Source organism: Populus trichocarpa, chromosome 10, assembly GCF_000002775.5.
Source record: "Populus trichocarpa isolate Nisqually-1 chromosome 10, P.trichocarpa_v4.1, whole genome shotgun sequence".
In the NCBI taxonomy this organism is placed as follows: Eukaryota; Viridiplantae; Streptophyta; class Magnoliopsida; order Malpighiales; family Salicaceae; genus Populus; species Populus trichocarpa.
Window position 1 is genome coordinate 12010154 of NC_037294.2, and position 18589 is coordinate 12028742.

Sequence of the window (18589 nt, forward strand, 5' to 3'; positions counted from 1 at the left end):
ATATATATATAAAAAGACGCATCACGTTAATTTTCAATAATTTAAGTTTGGCTTAGAAGCATCGATTAATATCTTTGCTCATCAATCTCCGCAACTACAAAGAACGCCAATAAATAGACTAGAGACGATGTCCGAAATGCTACTAGCTGACTGATCGAGCTGCAATGGTCGAGGTTAGCCTATCAAAACCAGCGAAGTACAGATAATGATTCCAAGCACAGAAACTGGGGTAAGGAAATGGGAATTTCCAAGGAGTATGAAGACTTGGGATGAAAATATATCATGGCTTCTCTCGTCGTCACGAAGGCCCATTCAAGACGCAAATGAGGAAAACAAATTTCAAGATAGCATCGTCGTTGCTTTTCCCATTTGCAACATGTGCAATGAAAACATTCGTAGAAAAAGTTCACCTTCCTACTGTAATGACCCAACCGATACTAAATCTATGTATCCTACAGAAGCAACTATTCCCAGGGTGCTGGATGAAGAACTCTTACTAGGACATGAATGCTATGAGCATAGAAACTGAGTCATTGTGAGAAGATGGCAAAAGCCTGGAGGCATTTTCCCTATCCTCGACTTGCAACGTAAAATTTGGGCAATGTGCGTGCACACTCAATACACATTATAATATTTTCTAAACTTTTCCATTTGATGGGGATATCAACCTAATAAGTAGCTGTTGCTCACAAGCAAAATGTAAATCATGGTACAACAACACCAGAAATAATCGCTTTGAATAATCATCTCAATGCACGTGACTAGCGGAAATCTGCAACTGCATCCTTGAAGAGTTTGAGTAGGCTCTCAATACTCATCACTGAATGGTCAGCGTTATCTCTCATCCGCACACTCACCTGCAAACAGCGAAGGATATTAACAGTTATATTTTTCATAGCCGAAAAGAAGAGAAATTATCCAAAGATGGAACTTTTTGGACCACACTGATATAATATTTTTGTTATAGTTTTTGACACAGTGGTGCCAAGGAAAAAGAGGTTCCTGGGGCATAATCTTCAAAATCATACTAATATTTGGTCCACAACTTATTTTCAATCGCATGTATCTATGCCAAGCAAAATACTCAGCATCCTTATAAAGGGCAGCTGACCGCGACTTGTTAAATCAAGAAGTCATGTATATATTAGTTCATTTAATAGATCATCTGTATTACCTGTCCAGTTTTGGCTTCCTCTTCACCCACAACCAGTATATAATTGTACTGTGCCAACTGAGCTTCTCGTACCTGAACGAAGGGCAAAAAAATCACTAAACAAACCCAATTGTGTAGCATCCATTTTCAAACTAATTAGCATCACAAGACCACGACTGAGCCCGAATAAGTCGCTGGAATCAAGGAACGGCGTTTATAACAAAGCATATGTTATTTATTTTACAAGAGAAACAAAAATAAAAAGATGCAGGATGCTAATTTGATGTCAAGGATGGGAGTTGTAAAAGCACCTTTTTCTGGATCTTTCTGTCAGTTGTGTCCGCATCAACAAAATAGCCAGCTTCATGAATCTGATCCTGCACCTATAAAATGCAACAAGAAAAAGCATTGGTTTGTGTTCAGTGCTGGGTATAGAGTCAAAATATGAAAAATAACACACCCAAAAAGCTTTCACACTGCATCTGTTTCGCAATAAAAACAAGATAATCCAAAACTAAAAAGGACACAATATTCCACTATTCCAGCAAGAATTCAACTAGTGAATCCCTTTCATAAACATCGCTCCGTAATACACTTGAAAACCATTGCTGTATGACACGAGTGAAATATATTGAGAATAAGCAACTGAAACTAACCCCTCAACACCCCCTCCCGAAAAAAAAAAAAAAAAAAGCAGAGTGCAATAGAATAAATAAATAAGAGAAATTTAGATCATCTTATCATGTACATAGCATATACTGATATAGCAAAAGAAACACTTGCCATCAACTTAACGCATGAAGCAAGGGGCAAGCTGAGCATATTACTAGACCATAAAGGATATCATGTCAATGAAACCCCATCACCCTGTGAGCAGTGCTATGCCAATCAAGATGTAGATGAAATTGCAATGTAGAATTCAAGAATGTTGACAAGGAAGATTTTATGTGATACACTAATAAGAAGTTCATTATCTAGGGGTTGAAAAGCATGCAGAAAACCAACCAACCTGTAATGCATAAGACTGAGATTTCTCAGACACAGGGCAGACAATTGCTTGACGAGGACTAAGCCAAAAGGGCCACTTCCCCTTGTAATGCTCTAATAGTATAGCAAACATACGCTCAACAGAACCTAGGATCGCTCTGTGTATCATAACAGGTGTTTCACTCTTGGCTTCATCCTCTGCTGAATATTCCAACTTAAAACGATCTGGAAGCTGGAAGTCAAGCTGCAAGGAGAGGCATTCATTAATTACATGACAATCCTGCATTACTGTAAAAAGCCCAAGAGGCAGAAAATAAATTAAAATTCAACAATCTAAACCTGCAATGTAGCACACTGAAATTTCCTCTTCAATGCATCAGATACACTGATATCTATCTTTGGTCCATAAAATGCACCATCACCTTCATTAAACTGTAGGGCATGAACCAAAATATCACATCAGGAGACAAAGATTACAAAAGAGAAAAGGAAATGCGTAATAAGAAAAGTTACCAGTCATTTTCTAGACATCCAATTGGCTGAACTTTCACAGTGATAAAAACGGAAATATGAAGTAAGACAGACCACAAATCCTTTAGAAATCAAACCACTTTCTGTTGTTCACCATATTTTTCTAGACTTCAGAAAATTGGCCTAGCTTTCATATGATTCAACGCCTCTCATCCAATTGATGAAGCCTAGGCACAATTAATTATGGTGCAATGGGCACAGTAACAGACTCTACACTCTGCAAGGAAAACTAAAAAGAAGCTTCAAATTTTGTTATTTACAACTACTGCCTCTTTGCATGATTTCAGTGATGAGTAGATGAACTGCAAACTTAGTGAAATTTCTGAATAAAAAGTTAGCTCTCTAGAAAATCTAGAGTTGGCAAATTGAAGATGTTAGAGGCATTACAAACAGCCATGAAGAAGAATTTCAACTGCATGTATACCAAAAGCAACCAAGAATTTCAAGCAAAGACCAGAAGTGCCTAAAGAATAACAGTACCTTCCACGGCTTTCCAAACTCGTTCAATGCTTCCGCGAGATCTTTCTCAGCTTCCTCCCATGTTTCCAAGGCTCCTAGGTATTTCTCTGGCCTCTACAATATAGACATCAGGAGGCACAAAATAAAATCCTTTTGTTTGTTTTTTTTCTAGGTAGCAAGACACTGTAAAATCATCCATTTCTTCAAGATAATGGTAAATGGTCAACTTAATTTACAAAATTGTTTCCAAAAAATCTGGAGAACAGAAAAACTGCATTGGTTTGAAATGACTGAATCAAGACGCTGTAAAATCATCCATTTCTTCAAGAAAATGGTAAATGGTCAACTTAATTTACAAAATTGTTTCCAAAAAATCTGGAGGACAGAAAAACTGCATTAGTTTGAAATGACTGAATCACTAGTATCTAAGAAATCCAAAACATCTCTAACAACCTTTTAAGCCTTTAAGTTACAGTTCCAAACCTATCTCTAAAAGCGAAGGATATTAGAAAACTGTTGTGTAAAAAAAAATGCCAGAATAAAATTTAGCTTGGTCAAGAAATAATTCATTTTGTCTATAAACCCACCAAGGTAAGGTCAAAAGGATTTTTTTTTTAATATTAAGATTTGTCAAATTTCATTCAAATCAGGCAAAAATTTCTCGTCTGAGCTGACAAGATTGTTTCCCTTTTACATCAGCACAAAGTGCATAATAAAAGAAAAGACAATTGATTTGCAAAAGATTCAAGATCATACAGTAGATAGCTTCAGCTCATAAGTGAATCCGAATTTTCCATAGGCATAATCAATGAATTCTAAGACACGTCTGACTTCAGCTTTTATCTGAAAAGCAGAGCACACAATTTATGTAAGGGTTAGGCAACAAAAGAAATTAAGATGATGTTTGTCGGGTTTCAATTTAACTTATATTACCTGGGATTTCCTGCAGAATATGTGAGCATCATCCTGTAGCAAAATGCAAGAAAAATGAGGAAAAGAAGTGCAGCTACTATGATAGCCATGTATAAAACCTATGGCAATGGATTGGAAACTAAATAAATAAATTACTATAGTCCAATGCTACGAACAACGACTAATCACATCCAATACTCATGAATTCTTAAACCTTGTGATATTTCAAAGTCACAAATTTGGTAAGAGTTCAATAGAGCTCTAAAAAGAATATAAATTAACTCAGAAAACTAAATTAATAACTATTATTATTTAACCAAAATTACAGAGTTACGCCACAAAAGTTACAAACATAAAATGGAGGAGTTTTCCTAAACGCAGACCTGCTGAAATCTTCGAACACGTGTTAGTCCAGTGAGTGCACCGCTGGCTTCATTACGATGCAAGACCCCAAAATCAGCAAATCGAAGAGGAAGTTCTGAAAAACAACACCAGACAAGTTAAGATGATGGACCACTCAAATATTCACATCACTAGAGCTCTCCACAAGCAGCAAGAAAATTGAGAAGAGAGAGGCAGTGACCAACAAACAGCAATTGATTCTCATAAAAAAATGCACATAGTTTCCACATCCATGATATCAGAACACTAAAAATACTTAACAAGTCTGCTAAAAGTAATTCAAGGTAAAAGAGAGCAAACAACCCACACCAGCCCCGCTAAACACTCACTGACACACAAGAATGATAACAGTGGAATAAAATTCAGAAGGAAATAAACTTACCTCTATATGAACGAACTCTATGTTGAAACATCAAACAGTGCCCAGGGCAATTCATTGGTTTCAGTCCAAACTCTTGCTTTTCAATCTGCAGCAGACAAAGTACCATCACAGCATTTTCTTTTTCAATTCCAAGACAAAGAAAAAGAATGTTCCAATCATTTGAAATTTACACACCCCCTGAAGGTTTCTTGCACTTCCATAATATCATTTGACATTTCAAGACAAACAAGAACGTTCTATTCATTCAGAATCTATTAACATAATCCGTAAAGAATTTCTCTATATAATTTTTTATGAAGCACTGTGGTGCTTATCAATGCAATAGCCAACTAATCATGTTTACAACCCCCCACCCCTCCCAAAAGCAAATAAGAAAACCCAATTGGTCACAGGTATGTGTGCTTTGTATATTGTTCTCATAATAACTGGATATTCCTGATAGCATGTGTTGGTTCTTTTTCCAAACTCTTTATCCTCCAAATTCAAACTGCATATAACCTGCACCAATTGATCATCATCTAACTATCCTCTTAATCAGAATTCAGTAAAATATAGAAGACTCACCTCAAGCAAAAACATATTCTCCTTGTAATTGGCAGCATGACCAGATGTCTCCCAAAGTTTCATGTTATAAATATTTGGAGACTTAACCTGCCAAAGTTGATAAATTTAGGCATTCACTTTTAGACATTATATATTATGAGATCCAAACAAGCATTTATGACTTCTACCTCTTCATAACCTCTTCTTCTGTACTCATTTTTTATAAATTCCATTAGTTTGTTGTAAACCCGAGTTCCATGCGGAAGAAAAAACCAACTTCCTGGACTGAAACATACCAAAGATGCAAAATCAGCATCATGGAATACATTGATCTACGAAGATAGGCAAAATACAAGGGCACATTCGCACCTAAGTGGATGACAAAAGAATAGTTCCTGTTTAGTACCCAACAACCTGTGGTCGTACTTCTTTGCTTCTTCCAAGAAATGCTTGTACTCCTGTACAAAAAAATAATGTTAAGAAAACAAATGGTAACATCTAAAACCAAATAATATAACCACGTTTCTCATTTTCATATCACTGAATGAATCTCTCCAGATCAGAGAGAACACAGTTTTGCATAAAGATTCATAAGGAAAATAAGCTAGGTGTTTACATTGTAAATGAATCTGTGTCACCCAAAACTGTTACAAGTTTCTTTACATACACAATGCTGTGGCACCTTTTCCAGTTTCATCAGACGGCAGCCAGCCTCACTCAATAGTACACCCTGTGCTATTGACTCCAAAAAGAGCAGCTCGATGTCTTTGATTTTTTCTTGAGAGACACAAATCCAAGGCTTCAAAACAATAGTTTCATTCCAATTCAAAGTCCTTGTTCGTTTCATAGGTTTAAAAAGATTGATAATAGTTTGTTTAAGCCCAGAATTAAAAGGCAATCTGCTGCAATGAACACAATATTGCTTTTGCTTTTACAACACACGGATAAGTGCACATCATTTAATAATAAAGCAACCTGTTTCGGTGTTTATGTGAAACATTTTGTCATGTATATGCAATAAAACATCTTTTTCATAAAAAAAATTAACAAACCAAATATTTTTCTTTTCCCTCTTTTTTCTTTAGCAGGACTTTTCACAACCTATATTGCAACCACGTGAATTAAAAAGTTAACACTTGATGGATCATAATACAAGCCCATAACCAAATTACGACACCAAAACTGAAATTAATTATATCACACAAAATCATAAACCATTTGAAAGCATTCTTGAAAAATTGTAGCATCCATCAAGACAAAGGTCTTAACAACTAAATTTTAATACTCATTAGACTGCCTTCATAGTAAGGGGTAAATGTCAAGAATTCCAACACAACCATGCTACAGCACACAGCTACATGTTGCAAAAGCCTCTGCAGGTGAGAAGCAGAAATGCAATTCAAAGGGAAGAGAGATGAAAATTAGGTACCTGCAAACGTTTTTTATCAGGAAAAGAAATTCCATACACTCTTTGTAAACTTTCACGATCTCTATTACCCCTCCAATAAGCCGATGAAGCCTGCAATAACAAATTCAAAAGTTAAACAGATTACATTTGCTAAAGCGAACCAACTGTATATCAAATAATGATCAAACATGTGATTAAGTATCACCTTCAAACATGCAAGTGCTTTCACAAAGGATGTGTTTGGTATATGAGGCCCACGACACAAATCTACCAACGGGCCACATCTGTATACAGTTATTGTTTTGTCAGGGGGCAGATCATTGATGATTTCAACCTGGTCATAACCGAATTTAAAAAAAAAAAATGATAAAGGTGGTTTAGTTTGTTTTGGAAGCGGAAAAATCATTAAGACATTAACTAAGAAGCGATCTGCTTGCTCAGATAAATTTGCTACTTAAACTTGCCTTGAAATTATTGTCCGAAAACATCTCAAGTGCATGTTCCCGTGATACTTCAATGCGCTCAAAAGGTTGCTTCTCCTGAAATTTAAGTTATTGAATCAGTAAATATAAGTGAAATGCACCATTAAGAACAATGAGTATGTATGAAAAGGAGACATTGGTTACAATATCCATGCATCAAAAAAATCGAACAAATTAGGAACATGTTATAAATCTTGCATTGTTTGCATGTCATGCAATCCTACCCAACCCACCCTCCTCTGTCACTAAAATGAGTTGCATTATATTTATTTATTGCAAAATAGCAATTATCTGCATGGCCTTCCACATGTCATATGCATCCAGCTCTCATGTAAAAAGATTTAGAACAAGAAACAGCTATATATCTTACACTCTATCAGTACCAACTTGACATTTTAAACCATTTACCTTGTTAATCCACTTTTTATAATAACAAAATTGCAGAACATACTCAAGATTGTCTTAAAAAATCAGCTACACGCCTAACCAACATATCAATGCAAACCCCCTCTATCACTACAGTGAGTTATATTATATTTATTTATTGCACCAGTAGCAATTAACTGCATGCCATTCCACATGTCATATGTATCCAGTTCCACATGAAGATATTTCGAACAAGAAACATCTATACACCACGTTTTATATAAACAAAAATACAAAACATACTAATGATTATCTACAAAAAGAACCAATATAACTTACTAAAACCAGCAAGAGTAGTTATTAAAAGCCTTCCTTTATATACTAGAGAGCCAACATCGCTACACTACAATAATAACTCTAAGGATGGCAAATTCTAAGATCAGGGAATGAAACAATACCGCAACAGCTTTCAGCGCAGCTGCATCTATCTGCTTGAAGTGATTATCATTCAATCCCAATTCACCATAGTATGCATCATATTAGAATCCCTACAAAAACATATAAATTTCAAAATCAAATTTTAGCTAGGGCCTCAGGAAGAAATGCTGTCATGGCAGCAAAAGGCATGATGAAAACACAACATTTTTAAGCACTTGAAGCAGGAACATCGAGTTACTAACTTAACCATCCAGATGCTTTTTTTGTAAAAGATCAAAATAACGAAGAAAATTGTGTGAATGAGCTGGAGCTCACATATGTACTGGTCACAGAGATGTTACAGTCCCAGCTGATCACCTAAAAGACAAAGCCCCACTAAAAAGCAATCATCAACAGGATATTAAAACAAAACCAGAAAAAAGTCCTGCTTCATTGAAAAAGAAATGCATCAATGCAATCCTCCATGCTATAGCTTGTGGGAATATCACAGAAGCAAGGCTTCAGATAATACTCGTCAGATACATAGGCTTAGATATTGCTTCCTCTGTCTGGTAATTTAAACTGGGATCCCAATCATGGTGCCTTGGCGAATGTGAAGACTGGCAATTTTTTCGTTATACTTTATGCTAGATTTACGAGTATTTGTGTTTAATATAGATGTAAGCGTGTAAAACCTATATAAGAAAGGAAATATTCAGAAAGAACTATATTATTAATTGGAAGCTGAAAATCAAGATCATAGTTGCAGAGACTTAAACATTGGAACTAAGTCTACGCGAGATATAACACTTGCTAGTTTATCATTTTAACTGACTAAATATGCTGTGAACTTGGATAAGTCCCAACAAAAACCCTTTGAATCTAAGAAAAAAGTGGATTTCTTACGTTGAATAAACAAGTAAATCAAGGTAATTAGTTCCGTGAACTACACTGCTGGTATAGTGAGACTCGTACTCAGATCTCTTGACAATTTTAGTGAGTTGTGACATGGTAAGAATTGGTATTCACATATATTATTTATAACATAAACGACATTACAGAGATACGTATAAATGAACCGGGAATCATACCAAAGAGGTAAACAGATAGGGGAACACTTGAATTGTAAAGTATATGAATACATCCAACCTCTCCTCTTGTGGTACAGGGTCCAATGCAAAGTTTGCAACCATACTCCATTTCAAGTGCCTGTACCGCACCGCACCATGATTAAACCCGATATTATTAAAATTCAAGTAAAAAGATGGCGATGCATTGCCGCTAATCAAGCTCGCTCAAATACCTGGCCGAGAATGTGAGCACTTGAATGCCAAAAGGTGTCGCGTCCTTCGTCACTTTCAAAATTAAAAATCTTGAGCTCACAGTCATCCTCTAAAGGCCTATTCATGTCCCACAACACTCCATTGACTTGAGAAATTAACGCATTCGCAGCCACACTCTTCCCAATCTCCTTCGCGATATCCATGGGAGACGAGTGCCATCTCTTTCCTTCCTTCACTGTCCCGTCAGGCAAAGTAATCCTAGAACCAAAATGAAAAATCAGAATACCATTTTTTTCAAGCATACGAGAAAATAGAAAAATTAGGGTTTTACTTGATGGAGTCGTGAGGGAGGGATTGGATGCGGGAGAGTTGTTCAGACTGAATGGATTGGAAGAGTTGGATGCGTTTGGGGATTACTGTATTGAGATAGCCTTCGTCTTTTTGGTGAGAGTTGGAGGCAGCCATTGTCGTGGAGGAGGGGAAGGAGGAGAGGAGAGGAGACGGGGAGGAGGTTTGGCAAGAAGGAGAGATGAGGAGGGCGAGAAACGGCGGAGAGGAGAGAGCAGCCGAGGACATATGCACATAGCATGCGGGAGTTTCCGGTTTTGGACAGAGGTGGGGTTTTCAAAGGCGTATCTGTTATGGGACCTAGCGTGGGGATCAAGCAGAGGCCCGTGAAGTTCCCGCCAACGGAGATTCCGACTCTAGCTTGGTTATGTTACCGTCGGTTTTGGGCTTAGCCTACAGATCTAGTTAAATAAACCTCTTTTTTATCGTCCAATTTGAATAAAATTTAACTCATAGTGTTGTAACTCGGTTTGAACATGTCAATTTAAAATCTGAATAATTTAAAATTAGAATCAAGCTGGATTTAAAAAAAATAAAAATAAAAATAAAACTCGAGGTGATCCGGCGACCTAGTTGATCCGGCAAGATCCGGTCAAAAACCCATTGATTTTTATTTTTTTATTAATACAATATCGTTTTAATTAAAAAACAAAATTAACCTAGTTGACCTGATGAACCAGTTAAAACCAGGAACTTGAACTTTAGACCGGATCGAATTTAAAAATTATAGTTTAAACAAAACATAATAAACACGCGTTTGCAGGACAAGACATGGCTATTTTGTTTTTTCGTTGTCAGTTTGAGTGTATTTGTTTTTTTATTTTATAATGAATAATATATAGTATACAAGATAATGGATACTCAGATAAATAACTAACTGAAATTCAACGAATAGGATATGGGTATATTATTTTGATATTTAAAAAAAAAAATGGTTTGACAATCATTAAATATTTGGTTTTTAACATAAACAGCATGTATATTAATAAAAAATTATCTTGACTGAAAAATAAATAAAATAAAATAATTATATTTTCAAGTTTAATAACATATCAAAATTTTCCTTGAAATAGTATCCACTCCAATAAAAGTGAGGACAGTCATGCTTAACTAGTAGCCATGAAAAGAAAAGAAAAAAGATCATAATTTTGTTTTGGAATCCAGAAAACTTCATTTTTTAGAAAATGTATTTTGTAAAATTAAATGAGCGAGTAAAATCTCAATTATTTCAAGTTTTTATAAAAAATACACGTCCTCGAAAATTAATATACAAATCTTAAGCTTTTTATTATCACACTACGTCACCTAAGTATGGAAAAAAAAAAATCCAGCTCTTTAACTGAGAAGTAGTGCACCGATGTTCAAGAGAGGGTAAACAGGAGGCTAAAAATATTGAATATCTACTCATGGTTACAATATTTAATAATATACCTTCCTGATTTGTATATATATATATATATTTTTTTTGGTTTCTGCACGGATTGTTTTGTTATCTCATGATTACATGAAAAAAAAACAACAAAAAGTTTTAGTATATTATTCTTTTGTATTTGAATACACCCGTGGTATAATAATGAAAAACTTATTTTTTTTATTAAAATTTTCATTTATGATTATGATAATTTTCTACTTCAAAAGGTAAACATTATATTAAGAAGATTACCAATAAAAAGAAATTGCATTAATAAAATAAAGAGGTTTTTAAAAATATGTTTCTTTTATCCTTATTTTGGACTCTTTAGAGTCTTTTGGATATTTACTTTAATAGCTTTTGGTTTTTATTAAATGAAGCATATTGTTGGAAAAATAAATTATGTTGAGAAAAAATAGATTAATAATAGAAAGAGAGATTATACTAGCAAATTATTATGTCTTGATAGAATTTAAATTATTGATTTTCTTATACAAAAATTATTAACTTAAAATTTTTAAAAAAATTGAATAACTCCTCACCACACAAAATCATATATTTTGATTTATATTTATCTCTTAGAATTTTTATTTAGTCTTTGATATATGCCAACATCTTTTTTAACATTTATTTATGTATATAATTCTTGATTTATTTGATTAAATACATGCTTCAACTTTTCGATTCACAATAAAAAAAATTATGAAGTTAAAAAATGTTATAAATAATGAAAACTATTTCAAAATATTTTTATTTTATATTGAAAAAACACAACTTATTTCTTGCGAGTACAAGTATATACAAAATTTCTTATTTTACATTGAAAAAATAAAATCATTTATATAATGAAATTTAATATAAAATACTAACCAATAAAAAAAATGATAGTGGGCTTGTGTATATAATGCTGTTTATTTCGGAGGAAGAACCTTTGAATCCTGAAAGGTAACATTGGGTTGAGAAAATATTTTGAAAGATAATATCTGTATAGGCCTCGTTTTTTGTCCTGTTCTTTGTCATAGTTTATCCAACAACAAAAAAAAAAGCGTCAACCCATTCATTAGATCCAAACAGTCATCACAAAATGCAAGGACCCTCGACATGCTTTGCTCAATTGGATTTTTTGCTATCAGAATTATCAATAGAATTTCATGATCAGGCAATGAATTTTTACTCGCATGAAAATTTTTACCTTGTCGATTTGGTGGTTTAGACAACAATAAACCAGCTTCGTCTAACAATCTCGAGCCTTGTGGCTAAACTAAAAACAACTTCGAGTGGAATGGCTAGATGCTCCCATATATGAGAAGCACATGTTACATTTCAATTATATCAACCAAGTAGCGGGCCATTGATAGGTTTTTGAAGAACAGGACCAAACAATCTATTCTCATTAAGATGCAAATGACGATAAGTACATGAGATTTGATTGAATATATCGCTTGGTACTTGGGAGCATCAGAAGCTACAGCTTGGAAAGGAGTGACTAGAAAAGCGGCCGTGGGTTGTGGGAGAAGTGGTGGCGGTGGTGCTCGGTAAGGCACGGTGGAAGATTGCGAGGTGGGAGTGGGGAGGGTCATTTTCGTTTTTTCTTGGTTTTATCTTTACGTAGGTAACTGGGTTTTTTGTATTGTTCAACCATCATTAGAAAGGTGCTATGATCCATTAGCTTGCTAGAACTTAACTGCATCCTCTACTCGTTTACTAATTACGATTAGATCATAAAATTGACATATTTCCAACACGTAGTGCGAAGAATCCCTTGCCATCAATGAGGCCGCATGACGTGTCTTCTAAGTTCAGATGATTTGGTCCTAGAATCTGATTCAACCTCGGCTGTAAAGGTTCAAGAACCGAGTGGCAGAACTAGTCACGAAGTGAAAATGTTTCTTGCAGTTTCTTTTAAGCGCGCGATCAGGCGTATAAACATAAATTAAAAAAAAAACACTAATTAGCTGGTCTACCAATAGTTACAATTGAAAACTAGCTAACGACGGCGGCTGGAACATTTTCCTAGCTTCGCCAGTAACGAGGCTATATTCTTTAACGATTGAAAATTTGTTCAAAACACAGAGAGATCAAGTATACCCTGTTAGTAAAACATAGTCATTCTACTAGGATATTATGCAACATCTGTTAAGCAAATGCCACCACCAGCAGAGAATCCAACAGTATCTTTAAGTGCTTGCCTCTATGTCCAAATAAATTTTAAGCACCTCCAACTTGCTGCCTGTTGACGAGCGGCCTATTTTCAGGTTCACCGTACCAAACCTTAAATGGCCAACATACAAAGTGGTGGGGGAAAAGTAGAATGGTAAGAGACATTGATCACACAAGTCACCATGCTCGTGATTTAACTATTGGTTCATGTTTTGAAGACAGTATATAATTAAGCTCTTCTAAAGAACTACTAGTACATATCCTTGGTGTCTGAATCTCCTTCCCTCTTCTCTATTTTTTTAAGCCTTTTTATTTTTCTTCTCCTTTTTTTCTGGAAAGAGGAAAGGAAAAACCATGTAATTTCCAAAATTCCCTTAACCTTAACTTTCATCTTCGCATATACTGGTTTATAGCTGACAACTTTACACAGTATTCGATTCTGGCTCAATGATTGATCGTAATCCACCGCGAACCATCATCTGGGAGTAAAACTCAGCATGTTCCTGTACACCAAATTCAAGCTTTCAGCTACCACTCATCTTAGATAGCTTAACTAGGCAACTCATTAATCATGGTTATCTAAATCCACCAACAAGTACAGGTAGGACCAACAGTCATAAGGTTAGTGCTAGACATGTTTTACATTGTCATATTAAAAGCAGCCATCAAGATAACATTTCCACATCATAGGTGCATCAGCTAACTCTGTCGTCTTGTTAGGATGGTAATACGTGGTTTAACTATAAAAGCAAATGTAACAGAAGTTCTTCAACATAAATTTGTCAAAAGAAAAGGAGATTAAATGCTGTGTGCGCATGAGTGCTGGTACATGGATGAACACCTTTTAAATCACAATGCTGGTAATCCCTCATTCCTTTGGGGTCTCCTCTGATTTCTACAACAGTTATCAAGTTATGGTATTGTTTAAAAAGTGGTTTTAGAAAATATCCACATGAGAACACGTATACAATTAAGCAATCATGCATGTGATGTCGGAGGCCAGCATGTCAACAAGTATATTTGGTGGCCAATCATGCAACTCAACAATTATGCCCACATGCTTAGCAACAAAAGCAATCCCTCTGAATACCAGTTGTTGATTTACATGGTACGATGTCAAATGAAGAGAACCCTATTATTCATAATACAACAAACTAAGGACAGCTATGGCACACCCTTCTGTGTATGCTTCTGAATGACAATGGAGCCAAAGGCAATATTTTGCAACAAGGTTGCTAATATCTGCATGTTATGTAGGAGGCCAGCATGCTGGATTTTACACACCCAGAGCACACGCACACATATTAAAGTGAGATGTTATCACGGTACCACAATGACCTGCATTCAAAGCATGATTGGATGCCCGGAGATTTGGTTATTAAAAGATTCCTAAACATAATTACAATATATCAAGGTTTGTTTGATTAGACAACCCTTAGGCTTACCCTGACAATGTATTATTATCCAAATGACTATTATGCATATCACCATGTAGACATTTATGACACCATTCAACCAATTACGAAGAAGCGAGATATGCACATGACTTATATGATGCAGTGGAAGAATTATACCTTAACTGTGACTATAACAACTGCTACGCCATTTTCTCGTGACTCATGAAATAGTTTTCTAGCATCATCGGGTGTTACTGATGGAACAGCTTGAGGTAATACCTTTGCAACTACACAAAAATGAACACTCATAGCAGTAAGTTAAGAATGTGGAATACAATATTTCAACTTTTCCTACAACTTGGTCAATTCTAAGAAGAAGGCAATTTGCAATGAACTGCTGACTTCTGATTTCTAGCATTTTAACTCTCAAGCAGCTTTATTTATGTGCCTTCACAAAGATCAAAATTAACAATCTTAGAAGTTGAGAGCATGGAAAGTTTATGCTCGCATCTACCTAACTTGTTCATTTAAGCATTTGAATAACCTTCGGGCACGCAGTAGAGTGGGATCCATAAAATTACATTATCCATAAGAAAAAAATCATAAATTAAACTCGCTATACTTCTAAAGGGTATCCAATCCATCTTTATTTGGATACATAAAATGAGAAAGAGACTTAAACTACATACCTAACCTTTCAGAATGACGAGCATCATCAATTAGCAAGACTCTATAGCTATCTCCACTCCCAACACCTCTCTTATCCCTTAGTCGTCCGATATCCCCTCCTGTTTCGACAAACAGAAACAAAATAAACAATCCAAAAACTAGCAATATAATCCACCAACACTTTCATGAATGCTAGCTATTACAGGAATGCTAGCAAAAATATGTTTGAATAACCAAAATAGAAAAGAAAAAAAAAGGCACAAAGCAACAGTATTAGCAAGATGGGGAGTAAATCAAAACATTATCATGTAGACAAGGAGAGATGTTTTTAATGTTTCTTTACCACTCGGATGAGGAGGGGGTAAGCAAAGGGCTGAAGGCGAAAAAATGGCAAAATCTACTATTGTGAAAAATCAAGTGCATCATTCACAACAATAAAATAAAATCGCCGAATCTCGTCAAGAAACACTATCTCCTTCGTTTATGCATTATATTGTCATGGAGTATTGGATTAAATTACATTTGACAAAAAAGAAGCCAAGAGAAAATATGGGAAAATAAAGAAAGAAAATGAGAGAGACCTTCGAGAGCTTGAGAAGAAGGGTCAAACTGGGATTGATCAAAAGTGGGGCGTTCCAAGACTCCAGTACCTCCCTTGGTGAAGGAAGCCTTAACAGCGAGATTCGTAGACATAGCAATTACTCTTTTTTGTGGGAAATTTGCCCTCGTGCTATGAGTGGGGATTGGACCGTCAATGCTGTTGAAGTGGACAGACTGCAGCTTTGTAGAGGAAAACCGTGTCGTGGATGCTGCTGTAAATAATGCCATTTTCCTAGTTTTGTGTATACTCCTATAGCGAAATCTTGTAGCTATAATAGAGAGTCTCAGGAAAGAAGACGAAGCAGAGGGATCTAGTTGGCTTTAGGGCTCCGTCTATGGCTATAATACACTCTGGGTGGTTGTTTGTCTACCGCCTACTAAGAGCAGTGTAGTGTCATTTGTTAAGAAGATATTTACCCCGTTGCTTTGTCGTGTCCGGGCTCACACTTTCTCAAATTATTACTCGTCAATATTTTATTCCTTAAAGAATTATTGTGGCTGCTTTCATTTTTGTCTTGTCTAGGAATTGCCGCGGAAATCGCGTTTGAATTTAAATAAATTTTAAAAAATAAAAAATATTTTTTTTATATAATTTTAAATAATTTTTTTTATTAAAAAGTAACTATTATTATAATCCTAAACTCTACCGTTTTGTTTGTAATTTTGTTTGATTATATTTTAAAAGTGGGTTTAACTTAAAAATATTAAATTTTTTTAAATTTTTTTTTCTAAAATATCTAAAAAAATATTTTAATATATTTCTAAAAAAATAACATTTTTAAAATAAAATCTACACGGCAAACCAAACAAGCTGGATATCACTTTCAAGTTTTAACAGACTGCAGCCTTGTTTTATTTATTTATTTTCTTTCTCTTGGTTTTAATTTTTTATCCTTGAATTCCCACGCCACAATGGCCGTTGAGAAAGAGACGCTTTAATTCAAATTTCAATTTGGGCCGCACTCTTTTGTGAATTTCTAGACCTTTCCCTTTTGTCTGTTCTTGCGATATTGAGACGGACACTGTGTTTAAAACAGTTTTTTGGCATATGATCATGCTTAATTGACACGATGATCATATCGTCAGCATCAACTAACTTGGCTTTGTGGTTTGTATTATTGAGATGTGTGTAAATTTTCCTCGTATTTTTTGTGATTAAATTTACAAAGAAATCACAAGTGCTGATGCTATCCCAACTATCTTCCCTCTGGGAGCTCTAGCCCATGCCCCGTAGGCATCACACACACACACACCCATCATATAAGTTCGGGCCCGATAAATGTCCGAGTTAAAAAGAGGTCTGTAGGCTGCATTTTCAGTCCGCAAGAAAGGGGTATTTTTACCTAGTACTGTTTGTTCGCGTTAGAATAGTTTCTTTTTTAGAGAATAGTTTTATTTTGAAGTGAATTATTGAAAATTAAATTATTTTTTAATATTTAATAGTGTTATAAAAAATAAATTAAAAAAGATTTTTTAATGTTTAGCTAAGTCGTGAAAATGAGCTGAAAAATAATTTTTTAATTTTTTTTAGTTTATTAAAAGAATAAAGATCAAAATTTATAAACAAAAAAAGTTAGATGATTAAATTAGAAAAATAATTTCATAAATTATTTTAAATAAAATAAATAAAAATTAAAATAATAAAAACCAAATTTAACAGATAAAAAAGTTGAAAGATGATGAAAAAAATTTCATAAATTATTTCAAATATAAATAAATATCAATCAAGAAAATATGAACTAAATATAATAAATAAAAAATTTCAATTAAGAAAATGATAAGAAAAAAAAGTAAAGAACAATGAAAAAATAAGAAATAAAATTTATATAAAAATTAAATTAAATTAAATTAAATTTAAAATAATCAACGAAATACATTGTGGAGTTGAACAAAACAAATATTTACAATAAAAAATATATAGCAATTAAAAGATTAAAGATTAAATTTGATATAATTAACAAATAACAAGATAATTCTGAATTTTTCACAATTTTCAAATAAAAGTAAATTTTTTTCTAGAAATTAAGTCAATTTTTTTATTGATTAATTTTTATAAGATTAAACAAACACATAAAAAAATTAAAAATAATTTCAAAAAAACTATTTTCTATTAAACAAACAATATCTGACAATCTACTTGCATTGGGAGTGGTGGCTATTGGTATCTGTCAAGAGTTTATACTTAGATGCTCTATTCCTAGCGTTTGGTTAGTAGATTATAAATTATCCCATTTAGCTTTGTTAAGTAAATTAGATAATACTTCTAGTTTAAAAACTAATTAATTAAAATTTTAAATAATTTCAATCATGATTAAATTAATATTATTTTACTCCAAGGATTTTTTTATTTCATTAATCGTTTCATATATTTACTTTTTTTTCCTTTTTCTATTTAAAAAATGAAAAACAAAACATGAATTGAATGAACAAGGTTAGTTAATTAGTTTTTAAAACTAAAAAAACTATCTAACCAGTTTTTCAAAACTAGATATACTGATTTATAATCCACTTGCATTTGTTTTAAATGATGTAAAAAAACAATGAAGTTAAGCCCTCAATCTTCAATATAGTGTTTAGATTATTTCTTATATTAAAAGAACAGGGGGTAAAAACCTGGCTAACAATGAAGGAGTTATGAACAATGAATAAGCTATTCTTTTTTTTTTCTATTAATTTTTT

The 18589-nt window shown here is 33.9% G+C and overlaps 2 protein-coding genes across 4 annotated transcripts; both read right to left on the reverse strand.

The window, feature by feature from the left end:
- Positions 1–533: 533 nt before the first annotated feature.
- On the reverse strand, positions 534–10028 carry LOC18102530 (threonine--tRNA ligase, mitochondrial 1-like). The gene is given in 20 exon segments (XM_024609682.2): positions 534–857; positions 1175–1246; positions 1465–1536; positions 2163–2384; positions 2480–2572; positions 3152–3244; positions 3887–3973; positions 4064–4096; positions 4426–4520; positions 4827–4911; positions 5391–5477; positions 5558–5654; positions 5739–5827; positions 6799–6888; positions 6983–7111; positions 7242–7316; positions 8084–8173; positions 9192–9251; positions 9346–9583; positions 9657–10028. Coding segments are annotated over 20 exon segments (2148 nt in total). The 5' UTR covers positions 9902–10028; the 3' UTR covers positions 534–761.
- Positions 10029–13408: 3380 nt separating this feature from the next.
- LOC7459064 (ATP-dependent Clp protease adapter protein CLPS2, chloroplastic) lies at positions 13409–16313 on the reverse strand. 3 transcript variants are annotated; one of them, XM_002315778.4, is made up of 4 exons: positions 15892–16304; positions 15331–15429; positions 14819–14928; positions 13409–13747 (listed from the first exon to the last, which is right to left on the reverse strand). In XM_002315778.4, exons 1-4 carry the CDS (start codon positions 16136–16138, stop codon positions 13667–13669), a joined length of 537 nt encoding a protein of 178 aa, XP_002315814.3. In that variant the 5' UTR covers positions 16139–16304; the 3' UTR covers positions 13409–13666. The 3 variants fall into 3 exon arrangements, with proteins under 3 accessions (XP_002315814.3, XP_024465706.2, XP_024465707.2); XM_024609938.2 differs by lacking the exon at positions 13409–13747 and adding an exon at positions 13775–14139 and having other exon boundaries at positions 15892–16313; XM_024609939.2 differs by lacking the exon at positions 13409–13747 and adding an exon at positions 14306–14582 and having other exon boundaries at positions 15892–16311.
- Between the last annotated feature and the right edge of the window lie 2276 nt (positions 16314–18589).